The sequence below is a fragment of the Idiotropiscis lumnitzeri genome, chromosome 17 (assembly GCF_059441095.1).
Source record: "Idiotropiscis lumnitzeri isolate Australia: NSW breed Sydney's pygmy pipehorse chromosome 17, RoL_Ilum_1.0, whole genome shotgun sequence".
In the NCBI taxonomy this organism is placed as follows: Eukaryota; Metazoa; Chordata; class Actinopteri; order Syngnathiformes; family Syngnathidae; genus Idiotropiscis; species Idiotropiscis lumnitzeri.
Window position 1 is genome coordinate 2,638,899 of NC_142407.1, and position 21,448 is coordinate 2,660,346.

Below are 21,448 nucleotides of genomic sequence, written 5' to 3' on the forward strand. Positions count from 1 at the left end.
TTGTCTCTCGATGCTGACGCTGTCAGAAGCAAAGTCGACATCTTTTCTCTTCGTAACAAGTTCCTCTTTCTGTTTCACCATGCTTGACAGCGGACTACCGAACTGAATGCTTCCTCTCAGCAGCAGTTTGCTTTTAACTCCGACTTGGTCTGTCATCTTATCAAGGTTTGCAAGTGTGTTCTTAATGGCCAGCGACAGTTTCTGCAGGCCTTCCTTGCTGGTTTCTAATTTGAGTCCTTTGTTGTGAATGTTTTCAAATTTCTTCTTATTCAATTCCTGGATATTGACCTTGACTCTTTTTAGTAAAGTCATGGTTGTCGTCAAGTGATCCTCCCATTTTTTCAGCTCAACTTGCTGGTGTTCTATCTTGTGTTTCTGAATGGCTATTCTCATTCTGCCTTCTTCAATATTGGTTTTCTTGGAAATGATACATTCCCTTTCATGAATCAGTGTTTCTGCAGCAGCATCAACAACATTTTGCTTTTCCTCAAGTTCTTCTCTTTGGTTTGCCAGGATGGACAACAGACAAACTTGCCTGGTCCTCTCATTTTGTAGCAGTTTGTTTTTATTCATTATTTGATCTGTCATTCGATCAAGATCTACAAATGTCTTCTTCAAGTCAAGTGTCATTTTCTGCACGCCTTTATCATTTGCATGCGAATTATGTCCTTTCTTGAGTATGTTTTCAAATCTGTTCTCATTAACCTCCTGGAATCGGGCCAAGTGATCTTCCCACACTTTCTGCTCAGACTGCAGTTTTTCCAATTTTTCCTTCTCAATTGTTACTCTTTCCTTTTCTTCATCAATATTATTCTCCAATGAAAGTACATTTTCTCTCTCAATGCTGACGCTGTCAGAAGCAAAGTCGACATCTTTTGTCTTCGTAACAAGTTCCTCTTTCTGTTTCACCATGCTTGACAGCGGACTATCGAACTGAATGCTTCCTCTCAGCAGCAGTTTGCTTTTAACTCCGACTTGGTCTGTCATCTTATCAAGGTCTGCAAGTGTGTTCTTAATGGCCAGCGACAGTTTCTGCAGGCCTTCCTTGCTGGTTTCTAATTTGAGTCCTTTGTTGTGAATGTTTTCAAATTTCTTCTTATTCAATTCCTGGATATTGACCTTGACTGTTTTTAGTAAAGTCATGGTTGTCGTCAAGTGATCCTCCCATTTTTTCAGCTCAACTTGCTGGTGTTCTATCTTGTGTTTCTGAATGGCTATTCTCATTCTGCCTTCTTCAATATTGGTTTTCTTGGAAATTATACTTTCCCTTTCATGAATGAGTCTTTCTGCAGCAGCATCAAGAACATTTTTCTTCTCCTCAAGTTCTTCTCTTTGGTTTGCCAGGGTTGACAACAGACAAACTTGCCTGGTCCTCTCTCTTTGTAGCAGTTTGTTTTTATTCATTATTTGATCTGTCATTTGATCAAGATTTACAAATGTCTTCTTCAAGTCAAGTGTCATTTTCTGCACGCCTTTATCATTTGCTTGCAAATTATGTCCTTTCTTGAGTATGTTTTCAAATCTGTTCTCATTAACCTCCTGGAATCTGGCCAAGTGGTCTTCCCACACTTTCAGCTCAGACTGCAGTTTTTCCAATTTTTCCTTCTCAATTGTTAGTCTTTCCTTTTCTTCATCAATATTATTCTCCAATGAAAGTACATTTTCTCTCTCAATGCTGACGCTGTCAGAAGCAAAGTCGACATCTTTTCTCTTCGAAACAAGTTCCTCTTTCTGTTTCACCATGCTTGACAGCAGACTAACATACTGGATGCTTCCTCTAAGCAGCAGTTTGCTTTTAACTGCGACTTGGTCTGTCATCTTATCAAGGTCTGCAAGTGTGTTCTTAATGGCAAGCGACAGTTTCTGCAGGCCTTCCTTGCTGGTTTCTAATTTGAGTCCTTTGTTGTGAATGTTTTCAAATTTCTTCTTATTCAATTCCTGGATATTGACCTTGACTGTTTTTAGTAAAGTCATGGTTGTCGTCAAGTGATCCTCCCATTTTTTCAGCTCAACTTGCTGGTGTTCTATCTTGTGTTTCTGAATGGCTATTCTCATTCTGCCTTCTTCAATATTGGTTTTCTTGGAAATTATACTTTCCCTTTCATGAATCCGTCTTTCTGCAGCAGCATCAACAACATTTTGCTTTTCCTCAAGTTCTTCTCTTTGGTTTGCCAGGATGGACAACAGACAAACTTGCCTGGTCCTCTCTCTTTGTAGCAGTTTGTTTTTATTCATTATTTGATCTGTCATTTGATCAAGATCTACAAATGTCTTCTTCAAGTCAAGTGTCATTTTCTGCACGCCTTTATCATTTGTATGCGAATTATGTCCTTTCTTGAGTATGTTTTCAAATCTGTTCTCATTAACCTCCTGGAATCTGGCCAAGTGGTCTTCCCACACTTTCAGCTCAGACTGCAGTTTTTCCAATTTTTCCTTCTCAATTATTAGTCTTTCCTTTTCTTCATCAATATTATTCTCCAATGAAAGTACATTTTCTCTCTCAATGCTGACGCTGTCAGAAGCAAAGTCGACATCTTTTCTCTTCAAAACAAGTTCCTCTTTCTGTTTCACCATGCTTGACAGCAGACTAACATACTGGATGCTTCCTCTAAGCAGCAGTTTGCTTTTAACTGCGACTTGGTCTGTCATCTTATCAAGGTCTGCAAGTGTGTTCTTAATGGCCAGCGACAGTTTCTGCAGGCCTTCCTTGCTGGTTTCTAATTTGAGTCCTTTGTTGTGAATGTTTTCAAATTTCTTCTTATTCAATTCCTGGATATTGACCTTGACTGTTTTTAGTAAAGTCATGGTTGTCGTCAAGTGATCCTCCCATTTTTTCAGCTCAACTTGCTGGTGTTCTATCTTGTGTTTCTGAATGGCTATTCTCATTCTGCCTTCTTCAATATTGGTTTTCTTGGAAATGATACGTTCCCTTTCATGAATCAGTGTTTCTGCAGCAGCATCAACAACATTTTGCTTTTCCTCAAGTTCTTCTCTTTGGTTTGCCAGGATGGACAACAGACAAACTTGCCTGGTCCTCTCATTTTGTAGCAGTTTGTTTTTATTCATTATTTGATCTGTCATTCGATCAAGATCTACAAATGTCTTCTTCAAGTCAAGTGTCATTTTCTGCACGCCTTTATCATTTGCATGCGAATTATGTCCTTTCTTGAGTATGTTTTCAAATCTGTTCTCATTAACCTCCTGGAATCTGGCCAAGTGATCTTCCCACACTTTCAGCTCAGACTGCAGTTTTTCAAATTTTTCCTTCTCAATTGTTACTCTTTCCTTTTCTTCATCAATATAATTCTCCAATGAAAGTACATTTTCTCTCTCAATGCTGACGCTGTCAGAAGCAAAGTCGACATCTTTTCTCTTCGTAACAAGTTCCTCTTTCTGTTTCACCATGCTTGACAGCGGACTATCGAACTGAATGCTTCCTCTCAGCAGCAGTTTGCTTTTAACTCCGACTTGGTCTGTCATCTTATCAAGGTCTGCAAGTGTGTTCTTAATGGCCAGCGACAGTTTCTGCAGGCCTTCCTTGCTGGTTTCTAATTTGAGTCCTTTGTTGTGAATGTTTTCAAATTTCTTCTTATTCAATTCCTGGATATTGACCTTTACTGTTTTTAGTAAAGTCATGGTTGTCGTCAAGTGATCCTCCCATTTTTTCAGCTCAACTTGCTGGTGTTCTATCTTGTGTTTCTGAATGGCTATTCTCATTCTGCCTTCTTCAATATTGGTTTTCTTGGAAATTATACTTTCCCTTTCATGAATGAGTCTTTCTGCAGCAGCATCAAGAACATTTTTCTTCTCCTCAAGTGCTTCTCTTTGGTTTGCCAGGGTTGACAACAGACAAACATGCCTGGTCCTCTCTCTTTGTAGCAGTTTGTTTTTATTCATTATTTGATCTGTCATTTGATCAAGATTTACAAATGTCTTCTTCAAGTCAAGTGTCATTTTCTGCACGCCTTTATCATTTGCTTGCAAATTATGTCCTTTCTTGAGTATGTTTTCAAATCTGTTCTCATTAACCTCCTGGAATCTGGCCAAGTGGTCTTCCCACACTTTCAGCTCAGACTGCAGTTTTTCCAATTTTTCCTTCCCAATTGTTAGTCTTTCCTTTTCTTCATCAATATTATTCTCCAATGAAAGTACATTTTCTCTCTCAATGCTGACGCTGTCAGAAGCAAAGTCGACATCTTTTCTCTTCGAAACAAGTTCCTCTTTCTGTTTCACCATGCTTGACAGCAGACTAACATACTGGATGCTTCCTCTAAGCAGCAGTTTGCTTTTAACTGCGACTTGGTCTGTCATCTGATCAAGGTCTGCAAGTGTGTTCTTAATGGCAAGCGACAGTTTCTGCAGGCCTTCCTTGCTGGTTTCTAATTTGAGTCCTTTGTTGTGAATGTTTTCAAATTTCTTCTTATTCAATTCCTGGATATTGACCTTGACTGTTTTTAGTAAAGTCATGGTTGTCGTCAAGTGATCCTCCCATTTTTTCAGCTCAACTTGCTGGTGTTCTATCTTGTGTTTCTGAATGGCTATTCTCATTCTGCCTTCTTCAATATTGGTTTTCTTGGAAATTATACTTTCCCTTTCATGAATCCGTCTTTCTGCAGCAGCATCAACAACATTTTGCTTTTCCTCAAGTTCTTCTCTTTGGTTTGCCAGGATGGACAACAGACAAACTTGCCTGGTCCTCTCTCTTTGTAGCAGTTTGTTTTTATTCATTATTTGATCTGTCATTTGATCAAGATCTACAAATGTCTTCTTCAAGTCAAGTGTCATTTTCTGCACGCCTTTATCATTTGCATGCGAATTATGTCCTTTCTTGAGTATGTTTTCAAATCTGTTCTCATTAACCTCCTGGAATCTGGCCAAGTGGTCTTCCCACACTTTCAGCTCAGACTGCAGTTTTTCCAATTTTTCCTTCTCAATTGTTAGTCTTTCCTTTTCTTCATCAATATTATTCTCCAATGAAAGTACATTTTCTCTCTCAATGCTGACGCTGTCAGAAGCAAAGTCGACATCTTTTCTCTTCAAAACAAGTTCCTCTTTCTGTTTCACCATGCTTGACAGCAGACTAACATACTGGATGCTTCCTCTAAGCAGCAGTTTGCTTTTAACTGCGACTTGGTCTGTCATCTTATCAAGGTCTGCAAGTGTGTTCTTAATGGCCAGCGACAGTTTCTGCAGGCCTTCCTTGCTGGTTTCTAATTTGAGTCCTTTGTTGTGAATGTTTTCAAATTTCTTCTTATTCAATTCCTGGATATTGACCTTGACTGTTTTTAGTAAAGTCATGGTTGTCGTCAAGTGATCCTCCCATTTTTTCAGCTCAACTTGATGGTGTTCTATCTTGTGTTTCTGAATGGCTATTCTCATTCTGCCTTCTTCAATATTGGTTTTCTTGGAAATGATACTTTCCCTTTCATGAATCAGTCTTTCTGCATCAGCATCAACAACATTTTGCTTTTCCTCAAGTTCTTCTCTTTGGTTTGCCGGGATGGACAACAGACAAACTTGCCTGGTCCTCTCTATTTGTAGCAGTTTGTTTTTATTCATTATTTGATCTGTCATTCGATCAAGATCTACAAATGTCTTCTTCAAGTCAAGTGTCATTTTCTGCACGCCTTTATCATTTGCATGCGAATTATGTCCTTTCTTGAGTATGTTTTCAAATCTGTTCTCATTAACCTCCTGGAATCTGGCCAAGTGATCTTCCCACACTTTCAGCTCAGACTGCAGTTTTTCAAATTTTTCCTTCTCAATTGTTACTCTTTCCTTTTCTTCATCAATATTATTCTCCAATGAAAGTACATTTTGTCTCTCGATGCTGACGCTGTCAGAAGCAAAGTCGACATCTTTTGTCTTCGTAACAAGTTCCTCTTTCTGTTTCACCATGCTTGACAGCGGACTACCGAACTGAATGTTTCCTCTCAGCAGCAGTTTGCTTTTAACTCCGACTTGGTCTGTCATCTTATCAAGGTTTGCAAGTGTGTTCTTAATGGCCAGCGACAGTTTCTGCAGGCCTTCCTTGCTGGTTTCTAATTTGAGTCCTTTGTTGTGAATGTTTTCAAATTTCTTCTTATTCAATTCCTGGATATTGACCTTGACTGTTTTTAGTAAAGTCATGGTTGTCGTCAAGTGATCCTCCCATTTTTTCAGCTCAACTTGCTGGTGTTCTATCTTGTGTTTCTGAATGGCTATTCTCATTCTGCCTTCTTCAATATTGGTTTTCTTGGAAATGATACGTTCCCTTTCATGAATCAGTGTTTCTGCAGCAGCATCAACAACATTTTGCTTTTCCTCAAGTTCTTCTCTTTGGTTTGCCAGGATGGACAACAGACAAACTTGCCTGGTCCTCTCATTTTGTAGCAGTTTGTTTTTATTCATTATTTGATCTGTCATTCGATCAAGATCTACAAATGTCTTCTTCAAGTCAAGTGTCATTTTCTGCACGCCTTTATCATTTGCATGCGAATTATGTCCTTTCTTGAGTATGTTTTCAAATCTGTTCTCATTAACCTCCTGGAATCTGGCCAAGTGATCTTCCCACACTTTCAGCTCAGACTGCAGTTTTTCAAATTTTTCCTTCCCAATTGTTAGTCTTTCCTTTTCTTCATCAATATTATTCTCCAATGAAAGTACATTTTCTCTCTCAATGCTGACGCTGTCAGAAGCAAAGTCGACATCTTTTCTCTTCGAAACAAGTTCCTCTTTCTGTTTCACCATGCTTGACAGCAGACTAACATACTGGATGCTTCCTCTAAGCAGCAGTTTGCTTTTAACTGCGACTTGGTCTGTCATCTGATCAAGGTCTGCAAGTGTGTTCTTAATGGCAAGCGACAGTTTCTGCAGGCCTTCCTTGCTGGTTTCTAATTTGAGTCCTTTGTTGTGAATGTTTTCAAATTTCTTCTTATTCAATTCCTGGATATTGACCTTGACTGTTTTTAGTAAAGTCATGGTTGTCGTCAAGTGATCCTCCCATTTTTTCAGCTCAACTTGCTGGTGTTCTATCTTGTGTTTCTGAATGGCTATTCTCATTCTGCCTTCTTCAATATTGGTTTTCTTGGAAATTATACTTTCCCTTTCATGAATCCGTCTTTCTGCAGCAGCATCAACAACATTTTGCTTTTCCTCAAGTTCTTCTCTTTGGTTTGCCAGGATGGACAACAGACAAACTTGCCTGGTCCTCTCTCTTTGTAGCAGTTTGTTTTTATTCATTATTTGATCTGTCATTTGATCAAGATCTACAAATGTCTTCTTCAAGTCAAGTGTCATTTTCTGCACGCCTTTATCATTTGCATGCGAATTATGTCCTTTCTTGAGTATGTTTTCAAATCTGTTCTCATTAACCTCCTGGAATCTGGCCAAGTGGTCTTCCCACACTTTCAGCTCAGACTGCAGTTTTTCCAATTTTTCCTTCTCAATTGTTAGTCTTTCCTTTTCTTCATCAATATTATTCTCCAATGAAAGTACATTTTCTCTCTCAATGCTGACGCTGTCAGAAGCAAAGTCGACATCTTTTCTCTTCAAAACAAGTTCCTCTTTCTGTTTCACCATGCTTGACAGCAGACTAACATACTGGATGCTTCCTCTAAGCAGCAGTTTGCTTTTAACTGCGACTTGGTCTGTCATCTTATCAAGGTCTGCAAGTGTGTTCTTAATGGCCAGCGACAGTTTCTGCAGGCCTTCCTTGCTGGTTTCTAATTTGAGTCCTTTGTTGTGAATGTTTTCAAATTTCTTCTTATTCAATTCCTGGATATTGACCTTGACTGTTTTTAGTAAAGTCATGGTTGTCGTCAAGTGATCCTCCCATTTTTTCAGCTCAACTTGATGGTGTTCTATCTTGTGTTTCTGAATGGCTATTCTCATTCTGCCTTCTTCAATATTGGTTTTCTTGGAAATGATACTTTCCCTTTCATGAATCAGTCTTTCTGCATCAGCATCAACAACATTTTGCTTTTCCTCAAGTTCTTCTCTTTGGTTTGCCAGGATGGACAACAGACAAACTTGCCTGGTCCTCTCTATTTGTAGCAGTTTGTTTTTATTCATTATTTGATCTGTCATTCGATCAAGATCTACAAATGTCTTCTTCAAGTCAAGTGTCATTTTCTGCACGCCTTTATCATTTGCATGCGAATTATGTCCTTTCTTGAGTATGTTTTCAAATCTGTTCTCATTAACCTCCTGGAATCTGGCCAAGTGATCTTCCCACACTTTCAGCTCAGACTGCAGTTTTTCCAATTTTTCCTTCTCAATTGTTACTCTTTCCTTTTCTTCATCAATATTATTCTCCAATGAAAGTACATTTTGTCTCTCGATGCTGACGCTGTCAGAAGCAAAGTCGACATCTTTTGTCTTCGTAACAAGTTCCTCTTTCTGTTTCACCATGCTTGACAGCGGACTACCGAACTGAATGTTTCCTCTCAGCAGCAGTTTGCTTTTAACTCCGACTTGGTCTGTCATCTTATCAAGGTTTGCAAGTGTGTTCTTAATGGCCAGCGACAGTTTCTGCAGGCCTTCCTTGCTGGTTTCTAATTTGAGTCCTTTGTTGTGAATGTTTTCAAATTTCTTCTTATTCAATTCCTGGATATTGACCTTGACTGTTTTTAGTAAAGTCATGGTTGTCGTCAAGTGATCCTCCCATTTTTTCAGCTCAACTTGCTGGTGTTCTATCTTGTGTTTCTGAATGGCTATTCTCATTCTGCCTTCTTCAATATTGGTTTTCTTGGAAATGATACGTTCCCTTTCATGAATCAGTGTTTCTGCAGCAGCATCAACAACATTTTGCTTTTCCTCAAGTTCTTCTCTTTGGTTTGCCAGGATGGACAACAGACAAACTTGCCTGGTCCTCTCATTTTGTAGCAGTTTGTTTTTATTCATTATTTGATCTGTCATTCGATCAAGATCTACAAATGTCTTCTTCAAGTCAAGTGTCATTTTCTGCACGCCTTTATCATTTGCATGCGAATTATGTCCTTTCTTGAGTATGTTTTCAAATCTGTTCTCATTAACCTCCTGGAATCTGGCCAAGTGATCTTCCCACACTTTCAGCTCAGACTGCAGTTTTTCAAATTTTTCCTTCCCAATTGTTAGTCTTTCCTTTTCTTCATCAATATTATTCTCCAATGAAAGTACATTTTCTCTCTCAATGCTGACGCTGTCAGAAGCAAAGTCGACATCTTTTCTCTTCGAAACAAGTTCCTCTTTCTGTTTCACCATGCTTGACAGCAGACTAACATACTGGATGCTTCCTCTAAGCAGCAGTTTGCTTTTAACTGCGACTTGGTCTGTCATCTGATCAAGGTCTGCAAGTGTGTTCTTAATGGCAAGCGACAGTTTCTGCAGGCCTTCCTTGCTGGTTTCTAATTTGAGTCCTTTGTTGTGAATGTTTTCAAATTTCTTCTTATTCAATTCCTGGATATTGACCTTGACTGTTTTTAGTAAAGTCATGGTTGTCGTCAAGTGATCCTCCCATTTTTTCAGCTCAACTTGCTGGTGTTCTATCTTGTGTTTCTGAATGGCTATTCTCATTCTGCCTTCTTCAATATTGGTTTTCTTGGAAATTATACTTTCCCTTTCATGAATCCGTCTTTCTGCAGCAGCATCAACAACATTTTGCTTTTCCTCAAGTTCTTCTCTTTGGTTTGCCAGGATGGACAACAGACAAACTTGCCTGGTCCTCTCTCTTTGTAGCAGTTTGTTTTTATTCATTATTTGATCTGTCATTTGATCAAGATCTACAAATGTCTTCTTCAAGTCAAGTGTCATTTTCTGCACGCCTTTATCATTTGCATGCGAATTATGTCCTTTCTTGAGTATGTTTTCAAATCTGTTCTCATTAACCTCCTGGAATCTGGCCAAGTGGTCTTCCCACACTTTCAGCTCAGACTGCAGTTTTTCCAATTTTTCCTTCTCAATTGTTAGTCTTTCCCTTTCTTCATCAATATAATTCTCCAATGAAAGTACATTTTCTCTCTCAATGCTGACGCTGTCAGAAGCAAAGTCGACATCTTTTCTCTTCAAAACAAGTTCCTCTTTCTGTTTCACCATGCTTGACAGCAGACTAACATACTGGATGCTTCCTCTAAGCAGCAGTTTGCTTTTAACTGCGACTTGGTCTGTCATCTTATCAAGGTCTGCAAGTGTGTTCTTAATGGCCAGCGACAGTTTCTGCAGGCCTTCCTTGCTGGTTTCTAATTTGAGTCCTTTGTTGTGAATGTTTTCAAATTTCTTCTTATTCAATTCCTGGATATTGACCTTGACTGTTTTTAGTAAAGTCATGGTTGTCGTCAAGTGATCCTCCCATTTTTTCAGCTCAACTTGATGGTGTTCTATCTTGTGTTTCTGAATGGCTATTCTCATTCTGCCTTCTTCAATATTGGTTTTCTTGGAAATGATACGTTCCCTTTCATGAATCAGTGTTTCTGCAGCAGCATCAACAACATTTTGCTTTTCCTCAAGTTCTTCTCTTTTGTTTGCCAGGATGGACAACAGACAAACTTGCCTGGTCCTCTCATTTTGTAGCAGTTTGTTTTTATTCATTATTTGATCTGTCATTCGATCAAGATCTACAAATGTCTTCTTCAAGTCAAGTGTCATTTTCTGCACGCCTTTATCATTTGCATGCGAATTATGTCCTTTCTTGAGTATGTTTTCAAATCTGTTCTCATTAACCTCCTGGAATCTGGCCAAGTGATCTTCCCACACTTTCAGCTCAGACTGCAGTTTTTCAAAATTTTCCTTCTCAATTGTTACTCTTTCCTTTTCTTCATCAATATTATTCTCCAATGAAAGTACATTTTCTCTCTCAATGCTGACGCTGTCAGAAGCAAAGTTGACATCTTTTCTCTTCGTAACAAGTTCCTCTTTCTGTTTCACCATGCTTGACAGCGGACTATCGAACTGAATGCTTCCTCTCAGCAGCAGTTTGCTTTTAACTCCGACTTGGTCTGTCATCTTATCAAGGTCTGCAAGTGTGTTCTTAATGGCCAGCGACAGTTTCTGCAGGCCTTCCTTGCTGGTTTCTAATTTGAGTCCTTTGTTGTGAATGTTTTCAAATTTCTTCTTATTCAATTCCTGGATATTGACCTTTACTGTTTTTAGTAAAGTCATGGTTGTCGTCAAGTGATCCTCCCATTTTTTCAGCTCAACTTGCTGGTGTTCTAACTTGTGTTTCTGAATGGCGATTCTCATTCTGCCTTCTTCAATATTGGTTTTCTTGGAAATTATACTTTCCCTTTCATGAATCAGTCTTTCTGCAGCAGCATCAACAACATTTAGCTTTTCCTCAAGTTCTTCTCTTTGGTTTGCCAGGATGGACAACAGACAAACTTGCCTGGTCCTCTCTATTTGTAGCAGTTTGTTTTTATTCATTATTTGATCTGTCATTCGATCAAGATCTACAAATGTCTTCTTCAAGTCAAGTGTCATTTTCTGCACGCCTTTATCATTTGCATGCGAATTATGTCCTTTCTTGAGTATGTTTTCAAATCTGTTCTCATTAACCTCCTGGAATCTGGCCAAGTGATCTTCCCACACTTTCAGCTCAGACTGCAGTTTTTCAAATTTTTCCTTCTCAATTGTTACTCTTTCCTTTTCTTCATCAATATTATTCTCCAATGAAAGTACATTTTGTCTCTCGATGCTGACGCTGTCAGAAGCAAAGTCGACATCTTTTCTCTTCGTAACAAGTTCCTCTTTCTGTTTCACCATGCTTGACAGCGGACTACCGAACTGAATGCTTCCTCTCAGCAGCAGTTTGCTTTTAACTCCGACTTGGTCTGTCATCTTATCAAGGTTTGCAAGTGTGTTCTTAATGGCCAGCGACAGTTTCTGCAGGCCTTCCTTGCTGGTTTCTAATTTGAGTCCTTTGTTGTGAATGTTTTCAAATTTCTTCTTATTCAATTCCTGGATATTGACCTTGACTCTTTTTAGTAAAGTCATGGTTGTCGTCAAGTGATCCTCCCATTTTTTCAGCTCAACTTGCTGGTGTTCTATCTTGTGTTTCTGAATGGCTATTCTCATTCTGCCTTCTTCAATATTGGTTTTCTTGGAAATGATACATTCCCTTTCATGAATCAGTGTTTCTGCAGCAGCATCAACAACATTTTGCTTTTCCTCAAGTTCTTCTCTTTGGTTTGCCAGGATGGACAACAGACAAACTTGCCTGGTCCTCTCATTTTGTAGCAGTTTGTTTTTATTCATTATTTGATCTGTCATTCGATCAAGATCTACAAATGTCTTCTTCAAGTCAAGTGTCATTTTCTGCACGCCTTTATCATTTGCATGCGAATTATGTCCTTTCTTGAGTATGTTTTCAAATCTGTTCTCATTAACCTCCTGGAATCGGGCCAAGTGATCTTCCCACACTTTCTGCTCAGACTGCAGTTTTTCCAATTTTTCCTTCTCAATTGTTACTCTTTCCTTTTCTTCATCAATATTATTCTCCAATGAAAGTACATTTTCTCTCTCAATGCTGACGCTGTCAGAAGCAAAGTCGACATCTTTTGTCTTCGTAACAAGTTCCTCTTTCTGTTTCACCATGCTTGACAGCGGACTATCGAACTGAATGCTTCCTCTCAGCAGCAGTTTGCTTTTAACTCCGACTTGGTCTGTCATCTTATCAAGGTCTGCAAGTGTGTTCTTAATGGCCAGCGACAGTTTCTGCAGGCCTTCCTTGCTGGTTTCTAATTTGAGTCCTTTGTTGTGAATGTTTTCAAATTTCTTCTTATTCAATTCCTGGATATTGACCTTGACTGTTTTTAGTAAAGTCATGGTTGTCGTCAAGTGATCCTCCCATTTTTTCAGCTCAACTTGCTGGTGTTCTATCTTGTGTTTCTGAATGGCTATTCTCATTCTGCCTTCTTCAATATTGGTTTTCTTGGAAATTATACTTTCCCTTTCATGAATGAGTCTTTCTGCAGCAGCATCAAGAACATTTTTCTTCTCCTCAAGTTCTTCTCTTTGGTTTGCCAGGGTTGACAACAGACAAACTTGCCTGGTCCTCTCTCTTTGTAGCAGTTTGTTTTTATTCATTATTTGATCTGTCATTTGATCAAGATTTACAAATGTCTTCTTCAAGTCAAGTGTCATTTTCTGCACGCCTTTATCATTTGCTTGCAAATTATGTCCTTTCTTGAGTATGTTTTCAAATCTGTTCTCATTAACCTCCTGGAATCTGGCCAAGTGGTCTTCCCACACTTTCAGCTCAGACTGCAGTTTTTCCAATTTTTCCTTCTCAATTGTTAGTCTTTCCTTTTCTTCATCAATATTATTCTCCAATGAAAGTACATTTTCTCTCTCAATGCTGACGCTGTCAGAAGCAAAGTCGACATCTTTTCTCTTCGAAACAAGTTCCTCTTTCTGTTTCACCATGCTTGACAGCAGACTAACATACTGGATGCTTCCTCTAAGCAGCAGTTTGCTTTTAACTGCGACTTGGTCTGTCATCTTATCAAGGTCTGCAAGTGTGTTCTTAATGGCAAGCGACAGTTTCTGCAGGCCTTCCTTGCTGGTTTCTAATTTGAGTCCTTTGTTGTGAATGTTTTCAAATTTCTTCTTATTCAATTCCTGGATATTGACCTTGACTGTTTTTAGTAAAGTCATGGTTGTCGTCAAGTGATCCTCCCATTTTTTCAGCTCAACTTGCTGGTGTTCTATCTTGTGTTTCTGAATGGCTATTCTCATTCTGCCTTCTTCAATATTGGTTTTCTTGGAAATTATACTTTCCCTTTCATGAATCCGTCTTTCTGCAGCAGCATCAACAACATTTTGCTTTTCCTCAAGTTCTTCTCTTTGGTTTGCCAGGATGGACAACAGACAAACTTGCCTGGTCCTCTCTCTTTGTAGCAGTTTGTTTTTATTCATTATTTGATCTGTCATTTGATCAAGATCTACAAATGTCTTCTTCAAGTCAAGTGTCATTTTCTGCACGCCTTTATCATTTGTATGCGAATTATGTCCTTTCTTGAGTATGTTTTCAAATCTGTTCTCATTAACCTCCTGGAATCTGGCCAAGTGGTCTTCCCACACTTTCAGCTCAGACTGCAGTTTTTCCAATTTTTCCTTCTCAATTATTAGTCTTTCCTTTTCTTCATCAATATTATTCTCCAATGAAAGTACATTTTCTCTCTCAATGCTGACGCTGTCAGAAGCAAAGTCGACATCTTTTCTCTTCAAAACAAGTTCCTCTTTCTGTTTCACCATGCTTGACAGCAGACTAACATACTGGATGCTTCCTCTAAGCAGCAGTTTGCTTTTAACTGCGACTTGGTCTGTCATCTTATCAAGGTCTGCAAGTGTGTTCTTAATGGCCAGCGACAGTTTCTGCAGGCCTTCCTTGCTGGTTTCTAATTTGAGTCCTTTGTTGTGAATGTTTTCAAATTTCTTCTTATTCAATTCCTGGATATTGACCTTGACTGTTTTTAGTAAAGTCATGGTTGTCGTCAAGTGATCCTCCCATTTTTTCAGCTCAACTTGATGGTGTTCTATCTTGTGTTTCTGAATGGCTATTCTCATTCTGCCTTCTTCAATATTGGTTTTCTTGGAAATGATACGTTCCCTTTCATGAATCAGTGTTTCTGCAGCAGCATCAACAACATTTTGCTTTTCCTCAAGTTCTTCTCTTTGGTTTGCCAGGATGGACAACAGACAAACTTGCCTGGTCCTCTCATTTTGTAGCAGTTTGTTTTTATTCATTATTTGATCTGTCATTCGATCAAGATCTACAAATGTCTTCTTCAAGTCAAGTGTCATTTTCTGCACGCCTTTATCATTTGCATGCGAATTATGTCCTTTCTTGAGTATGTTTTCAAATCTGTTCTCATTAACCTCCTGGAATCTGGCCAAGTGATCTTCCCACACTTTCAGCTCAGACTGCAGTTTTTCAAATTTTTCCTTCTCAATTGTTACTCTTTCCTTTTCTTCATCAATATAATTCTCCAATGAAAGTACATTTTCTCTCTCAATGCTGACGCTGTCAGAAGCAAAGTCGACATCTTTTCTCTTCGTAACAAGTTCCTCTTTCTGTTTCACCATGCTTGACAGCGGACTATCGAACTGAATGCTTCCTCTCAGCAGCAGTTTGCTTTTAACTCCGACTTGGTCTGTCATCTTATCAAGGTCTGCAAGTGTGTTCTTAATGGCCAGCGACAGTTTCTGCAGGCCTTCCTTGCTGGTTTCTAATTTGAGTCCTTTGTTGTGAATGTTTTCAAATTTCTTCTTATTCAATTCCTGGATATTGACCTTTACTGTTTTTAGTAAAGTCATGGTTGTCGTCAAGTGATCCTCCCATTTTTTCAGCTCAACTTGCTGGTGTTCTATCTTGTGTTTCTGAATGGCTATTCTCATTCTGCCTTCTTCAATATTGGTTTTCTTGGAAATTATACTTTCCCTTTCATGAATGAGTCTTTCTGCAGCAGCATCAAGAACATTTTTCTTCTCCTCAAGTGCTTCTCTTTGGTTTGCCAGGGTTGACAACAGACAAACATGCCTGGTCCTCTCTCTTTGTAGCAGTTTGTTTTTATTCATTATTTGATCTGTCATTTGATCAAGATTTACAAATGTCTTCTTCAAGTCAAGTGTCATTTTCTGCACGCCTTTATCATTTGCTTGCAAATTATGTCCTTTCTTGAGTATGTTTTCAAATCTGTTCTCATTAACCTCCTGGAATCTGGCCAAGTGGTCTTCCCACACTTTCAGCTCAGACTGCAGTTTTTCCAATTTTTCCTTCCCAATTGTTAGTCTTTCCTTTTCTTCATCAATATTATTCTCCAATGAAAGTACATTTTCTCTCTCAATGCTGACGCTGTCAGAAGCAAAGTCGACATCTTTTCTCTTCGAAACAAGTTCCTCTTTCTGTTTCACCATGCTTGACAGCAGACTAACATACTGGATGCTTCCTCTAAGCAGCAGTTTGCTTTTAACTGCGACTTGGTCTGTCATCTGATCAAGGTCTGCAAGTGTGTTCTTAATGGCAAGCGACAGTTTCTGCAGGCCTTCCTTGCTGGTTTCTAATTTGAGTCCTTTGTTGTGAATGTTTTCAAATTTCTTCTTATTCAATTCCTGGATATTGACCTTGACTGTTTTTAGTAAAGTCATGGTTGTCGTCAAGTGATCCTCCCATTTTTTCAGCTCAACTTGCTGGTGTTCTATCTTGTGTTTCTGAATGGCTATTCTCATTCTGCCTTCTTCAATATTGGTTTTCTTGGAAATTATACTTTCCCTTTCATGAATCCGTCTTTCTGCAGCAGCATCAACAACATTTTGCTTTTCCTCAAGTTCTTCTCTTTGGTTTGCCAGGATGGACAACAGACAAACTTGCCTGGTCCTCTCTCTTTGTAGCAGTTTGTTTTTATTCATTATTTGATCTGTCATTTGATCAAGATCTACAAATGTCTTCTTCAAGTCAAGTGTCATTTTCTGCACGCCTTTATCATTTGCATGCGAATTATGTCCTTTCTTGAGTATGTTTTCAAATCTGTTCTCATTAACCTCCTGGAATCTGGCCAAGTGGTCTTCCCACACTTTCAGCTCAGACTGCAGTTTTTCCAATTTTTCCTTCTCAATTGTTAGTCTTTCCTTTTCTTCATCAATATTATTCTCCAATGAAAGTACATTTTCTCTCTCAATGCTGACGCTGTCAGAAGCAAAGTCGACATCTTTTCTCTTCAAAACAAGTTCCTCTTTCTGTTTCACCATGCTTGACAGCAGACTAACATACTGGATGCTTCCTCTAAGCAGCAGTTTGCTTTTAACTGCGACTTGGTCTGTCATCTTATCAAGGTCTGCAAGTGTGTTCTTAATGGCCAGCGACAGTTTCTGCAGGCCTTCCTTGCTGGTTTCTAATTTGAGTCCTTTGTTGTGAATGTTTTCAAATTTCTTCTTATTCAATTCCTGGATATTGACCTTGACTGTTTTTAGTAAAGTCATGGTTGTCGTCAAGTGATCCTCCCATTTTTTCAGCTCAACTTGATGGTGTTCTATCTTGTGTTTCTGAATGGCTATTCTCATTCTGCCTTCTTCAATATTGGTTTTCTTGGAAATGATACTTTCCCTTTCATGAATCAGTCTTTCTGCATCAGCATCAACAACATTTTGCTTTTCCTCAAGTTCTTCTCTTTGGTTTGCCGGGATGGACAACAGACAAACTTGCCTGGTCCTCTCTATTTGTAGCAGTTTGTTTTTATTCATTATTTGATCTGTCATTCGATCAAGATCTACAAATGTCTTCTTCAAGTCAAGTGTCATTTTCTGCACGCCTTTATCATTTGCATGCGAATTATGTCCTTTCTTGAGTATGTTTTCAAATCTGTTCTCATTAACCTCCTGGAATCTGGCCAAGTGATCTTCCCACACTTTCAGCTCAGACTGCAGTTTTTCAAATTTTTCCTTCTCAATTGTTACTCTTTCCTTTTCTTCATCAATATTATTCTCCAATGAAAGTACATTTTGTCTCTCGATGCTGACGCTGTCAGAAGCAAAGTCGACATCTTTTGTCTTCGTAACAAGTTCCTCTTTCTGTTTCACCATGCTTGACAGCGGACTACCGAACTGAATGTTTCCTCTCAGCAGCAGTTTGCTTTTAACTCCGACTTGGTCTGTCATCTTATCAAGGTTTGCAAGTGTGTTCTTAATGGCCAGCGACAGTTTCTGCAGGCCTTCCTTGCTGGTTTCTAATTTGAGTCCTTTGTTGTGAATGTTTTCAAATTTCTTCTTATTCAATTCCTGGATATTGACCTTGACTGTTTTTAGTAAAGTCATGGTTGTCGTCAAGTGATCCTCCCATTTTTTCAGCTCAACTTGCTGGTGTTCTATCTTGTGTTTCTGAATGGCTATTCTCATTCTGCCTTCTTCAATATTGGTTTTCTTGGAAATGATACGTTCCCTTTCATGAATCAGTGTTTCTGCAGCAGCATCAACAACATTTTGCTTTTCCTCAAGTTCTTCTCTTTGGTTTGCCAGGATGGACAACAGACAAACTTGCCTGGTCCTCTCATTTTGTAGCAGTTTGTTTTTATTCATTATTTGATCTGTCATTCGATCAAGATCTACAAATGTCTTCTTCAAGTCAAGTGTCATTTTCTGCACGCCTTTATCATTTGCATGCGAATTATGTCCTTTCTTGAGTATGTTTTCAAATCTGTTCTCATTAACCTCCTGGAATCTGGCCAAGTGATCTTCCCACACTTTCAGCTCAGACTGCAGTTTTTCAAATTTTTCCTTCCCAATTGTTAGTCTTTCCTTTTCTTCATCAATATTATTCTCCAATGAAAGTACATTTTCTCTCTCAATGCTGACGCTGTCAGAAGCAAAGTCGACATCTTTTCTCTTCGAAACAAGTTCCTCTTTCTGTTTCACCATGCTTGACAGCAGACTAACATACTGGATGCTTCCTCTAAGCAGCAGTTTGCTTTTAACTGCGACTTGGTCTGTCATCTGATCAAGGTCTGCAAGTGTGTTCTTAATGGCAAGCGACAGTTTCTGCAGGCCTTCCTTGCTGGTTTCTAATTTGAGTCCTTTGTTGTGAATGTTTTCAAATTTCTTCTTATTCAATTCCTGGATATTGACCTTGACTGTTTTTAGTAAAGTCATGGTTGTCGTCAAGTGATCCTCCCATTTTTTCAGCTCAACTTGCTGGTGTTCTATCTTGTGTTTCTGAATGGCTATTCTCATTCTGCCTTCTTCAATATTGGTTTTCTTGGAAATTATACTTTCCCTTTCATGAATCCGTCTTTCTGCAGCAGCATCAACAACATTTTGCTTTTCCTCAAGTTCTTCTCTTTGGTTTGCCAGGATGGACAACAGACAAACTTGCCTGGTCCTCTCTCTTTGTAGCAGTTTGTTTTTATTCATTATTTGATCTGTCATTTGATCAAGATCTACAAATGTCTTCTTCAAGTCAAGTGTCATTTTCTGCACGCCTTTATCATTTGCATGCGAATTATGTCCTTTCTTGAGTATGTTTTCAAATCTGTTCTCATTAACCTCCTGGAATCTGGCCAAGTGGTCTTCCCACACTTTCAGCTCAGACTGCAGTTTTTCCAATTTTTCCTTCTCAATTGTTAGTCTTTCCTTTTCTTCATCAATATTATTCTCCAATGAAAGTACATTTTCTCTCTCAATGCTGACGCTGTCAGAAGCAAAGTCGACATCTTTTCTCTTCAAAACAAGTTCCTCTTTCTGTTTCACCATGCTTGACAGCAGACTAACATACTGGATGCTTCCTCTAAGCAGCAGTTTGCTTTTAACTGCGACTTGGTCTGTCATCTTATCAAGGTCTGCAAGTGTGTTCTTAATGGCCAGCGACAGTTTCTGCAGGCCTTCCTTGCTGGTTTCTAATTTGAGTCCTTTGTTGTGAATGTTTTCAAATTTCTTCTTATTCAATTCCTGGATATTGACCTTGACTGTTTTTAGTAAAGTCATGGTTGTCGTCAAGTGATCCTCCCATTTTTTCAGCTCAACTTGATGGTGTTCTATCTTGTGTTTCTGAATGGCTATTCTCATTCTGCCTTCTTCAATATTGGTTTTCTTGGAAATGATACTTTCCCTTTCATGAATCAGTCTTTCTGCATCAGCATCAACAACATTTTGCTTTTCCTCAAGTTCTTCTCTTTGGTTTGCCAGGATGGACAACAGACAAACTTGCCTGGTCCTCTCTATTTGTAGCAGTTTGTTTTTATTCATTATTTGATCTGTCATTCGATCAAGATCTACAAATGTCTTCTTCAAGTCAAGTGTCATTTTCTGCACGCCTTTATCATTTGCATGCGAATTATGTCCTTTCTTGAGTATGTTTTCAAATCTGTTCTCATTAACCTCCTGGAATCTGGCCAAGTGATCTTCCCACACTTTCAGCTCAGACTGCAGTTTTTCCAATTTTTCCTTCTCAATTGTTACTCTTTCCTTTTCTTCATCAATATTATTCTCCAATGAAAGTACATTTTGTCTCTCGATGCTGACGCTGTCAGAAGCAAAGTCGACATCTTTTGTCTTCGTAACAAGTTCCTCTTTCTGTTTCACCATGCTTGACAGCGGACTACCGAACTGAATGTTTCCTCTCAGCAGCAGTTTGCTTTTAACTCCGACTTGGTCTGTCATCTTATCAAGGTTTGCAAGTGTGTTCTTAATGGCCAGCGACAGTTTCTGCAGGCCTTCCTTGCTGGTTTCTAATTTGAGTCCTTTGTTGTGAATGTTTTCAAATTTCTTCTTATTCAATTCCTGGATATTGACCTTGACTGTTTTTAGTAAAGTCATGGTTGTCGTCAAGTGATCCTCCCATTTTTTCAGCTCAACTTGCTGGTGTTCTATCTTGTGTTTCTGAATGGCTATTCTCATTCTGCCTTCTTCAATATTGGTTTTCTTGGAAATGATACGTTCCCTTTCATGAATCAGTGTTTCTGCAGCAGCATCAACAACATTTTGCTTTTCCTCAAGTTCTTCTCTTTGGTTTGCCAGGATGGACAACAGACAAACTTGCCTGGTCCTCTCATTTTGTAGCAGTTTGTTTTTATTCATTATTTGATCTGTCATTCGATCAAGATCTACAAATGTCTTCTTCAAGTCAAGTGTCATTTTCTGCACGCCTTTATCATTTGCATGCGAATTATGTCCTTTCTTGAGTATGTTTTCAAATCTGTTCTCATTAACCTCCTGGAATCTGGCCAAGTGATCTTCCCACACTTTCAGCTCAGACTGCAGTTTTTCAAATTTTTCCTTCCCAATTGTTAGTCTTTCCTTTTCTTCATCAATATTATTCTCCAATGAAAGTACATTTTCTCTCTCAATGCTGACGCTGTCAGAAGCAAAGTCGACATCTTTTCTCTTCGAAACAAGTTCCTCTTTCTGTTTCACCATGCTTGACAGCAGACTAACATACTGGATGCTTCCTCTAAGCAGCAGTTTGCTTTTAACTGCGACTTGGTCTGTCATCTGATCAAGGTCTGCAAGTGTGTTCTTAATGGCAAGCGACAGTTTCTGCAGGCCTTCCTTGCTGGTTTCTAATTTGAGTCCTTTGTTGTGAATGTTTTCAAATTTCTTCTTATTCAATTCCTGGATATTGACCTTGACTGTTTTTAGTAAAGTCATGGTTGTCGTCAAGTGATCCTCCCATTTTTTCAGCTCAACTTGCTGGTGTTCTATCTTGTGTTTCTGAATGGCTATTCTCATTCTGCCTTCTTCAATATTGGTTTTCTTGGAAATTATACTTTCCCTTTCATGAATCCGTCTTTCTGCAGCAGCATCAACAACATTTTGCTTTTCCTCAAGTTCTTCTCTTTGGTTTGCCAGGATGGACAACAGACAAACTTGCCTGGTCCTCTCTCTTTGTAGCAGTTTGTTTTTATTCATTATTTGATCTGTCATTTGATCAAGATCTACAAATGTCTTCTTCAAGTCAAGTGTCATTTTCTGCACGCCTTTATCATTTGCATGCGAATTATGTCCTTTC

General features: G+C 38.8%; 1 protein-coding gene across 1 annotated transcript in view; it reads right to left on the reverse strand.

Moving 5' to 3' along the window:
- Positions 1-21,448, reverse strand: part of LOC148319705 (uncharacterized) — a 71,333-nt gene that overhangs the window by 25,892 nt on the left and 23,993 nt on the right. The window contains exons 5-34 of the mRNA XM_088280213.1: positions 20,842-21,102; positions 20,002-20,406; positions 19,810-19,926; positions 19,171-19,542; positions 19,009-19,095; positions 18,331-18,609; positions 17,449-17,715; positions 15,856-16,116; positions 15,160-15,231; positions 13,744-14,691; positions 13,354-13,623; positions 12,523-13,278; positions 12,361-12,447; positions 11,692-12,033; positions 11,548-11,616; positions 10,873-11,340; positions 10,105-10,245; positions 9,274-9,468; positions 8,308-8,607; positions 6,700-6,975; positions 5,939-6,036; positions 5,731-5,821; positions 5,044-5,460; positions 4,882-4,968; positions 4,207-4,299; positions 3,472-3,621; positions 2,110-2,772; positions 1,720-2,022; positions 1,225-1,644; positions 823-1,080 (exon numbers count right to left, since the gene is read on the reverse strand). Of these exons, the coding sequence (XP_088136339.1) occupies positions 823-1,080; positions 1,225-1,644; positions 1,720-2,022; positions 2,110-2,772; positions 3,472-3,621; positions 4,207-4,299; positions 4,882-4,968; positions 5,044-5,460; positions 5,731-5,821; positions 5,939-6,036; positions 6,700-6,975; positions 8,308-8,607; positions 9,274-9,468; positions 10,105-10,245; positions 10,873-11,340; positions 11,548-11,616; positions 11,692-12,033; positions 12,361-12,447; positions 12,523-13,278; positions 13,354-13,623; positions 13,744-14,691; positions 15,160-15,231; positions 15,856-16,116; positions 17,449-17,715; positions 18,331-18,609; positions 19,009-19,095; positions 19,171-19,542; positions 19,810-19,926; positions 20,002-20,406; positions 20,842-21,102 (8,553 nt within the window). The remainder of the gene's footprint in view (positions 1-822; positions 1,081-1,224; positions 1,645-1,719; positions 2,023-2,109; positions 2,773-3,471; positions 3,622-4,206; positions 4,300-4,881; positions 4,969-5,043; positions 5,461-5,730; positions 5,822-5,938; positions 6,037-6,699; positions 6,976-8,307; positions 8,608-9,273; positions 9,469-10,104; positions 10,246-10,872; positions 11,341-11,547; positions 11,617-11,691; positions 12,034-12,360; positions 12,448-12,522; positions 13,279-13,353; positions 13,624-13,743; positions 14,692-15,159; positions 15,232-15,855; positions 16,117-17,448; positions 17,716-18,330; positions 18,610-19,008; positions 19,096-19,170; positions 19,543-19,809; positions 19,927-20,001; positions 20,407-20,841; positions 21,103-21,448) is intronic.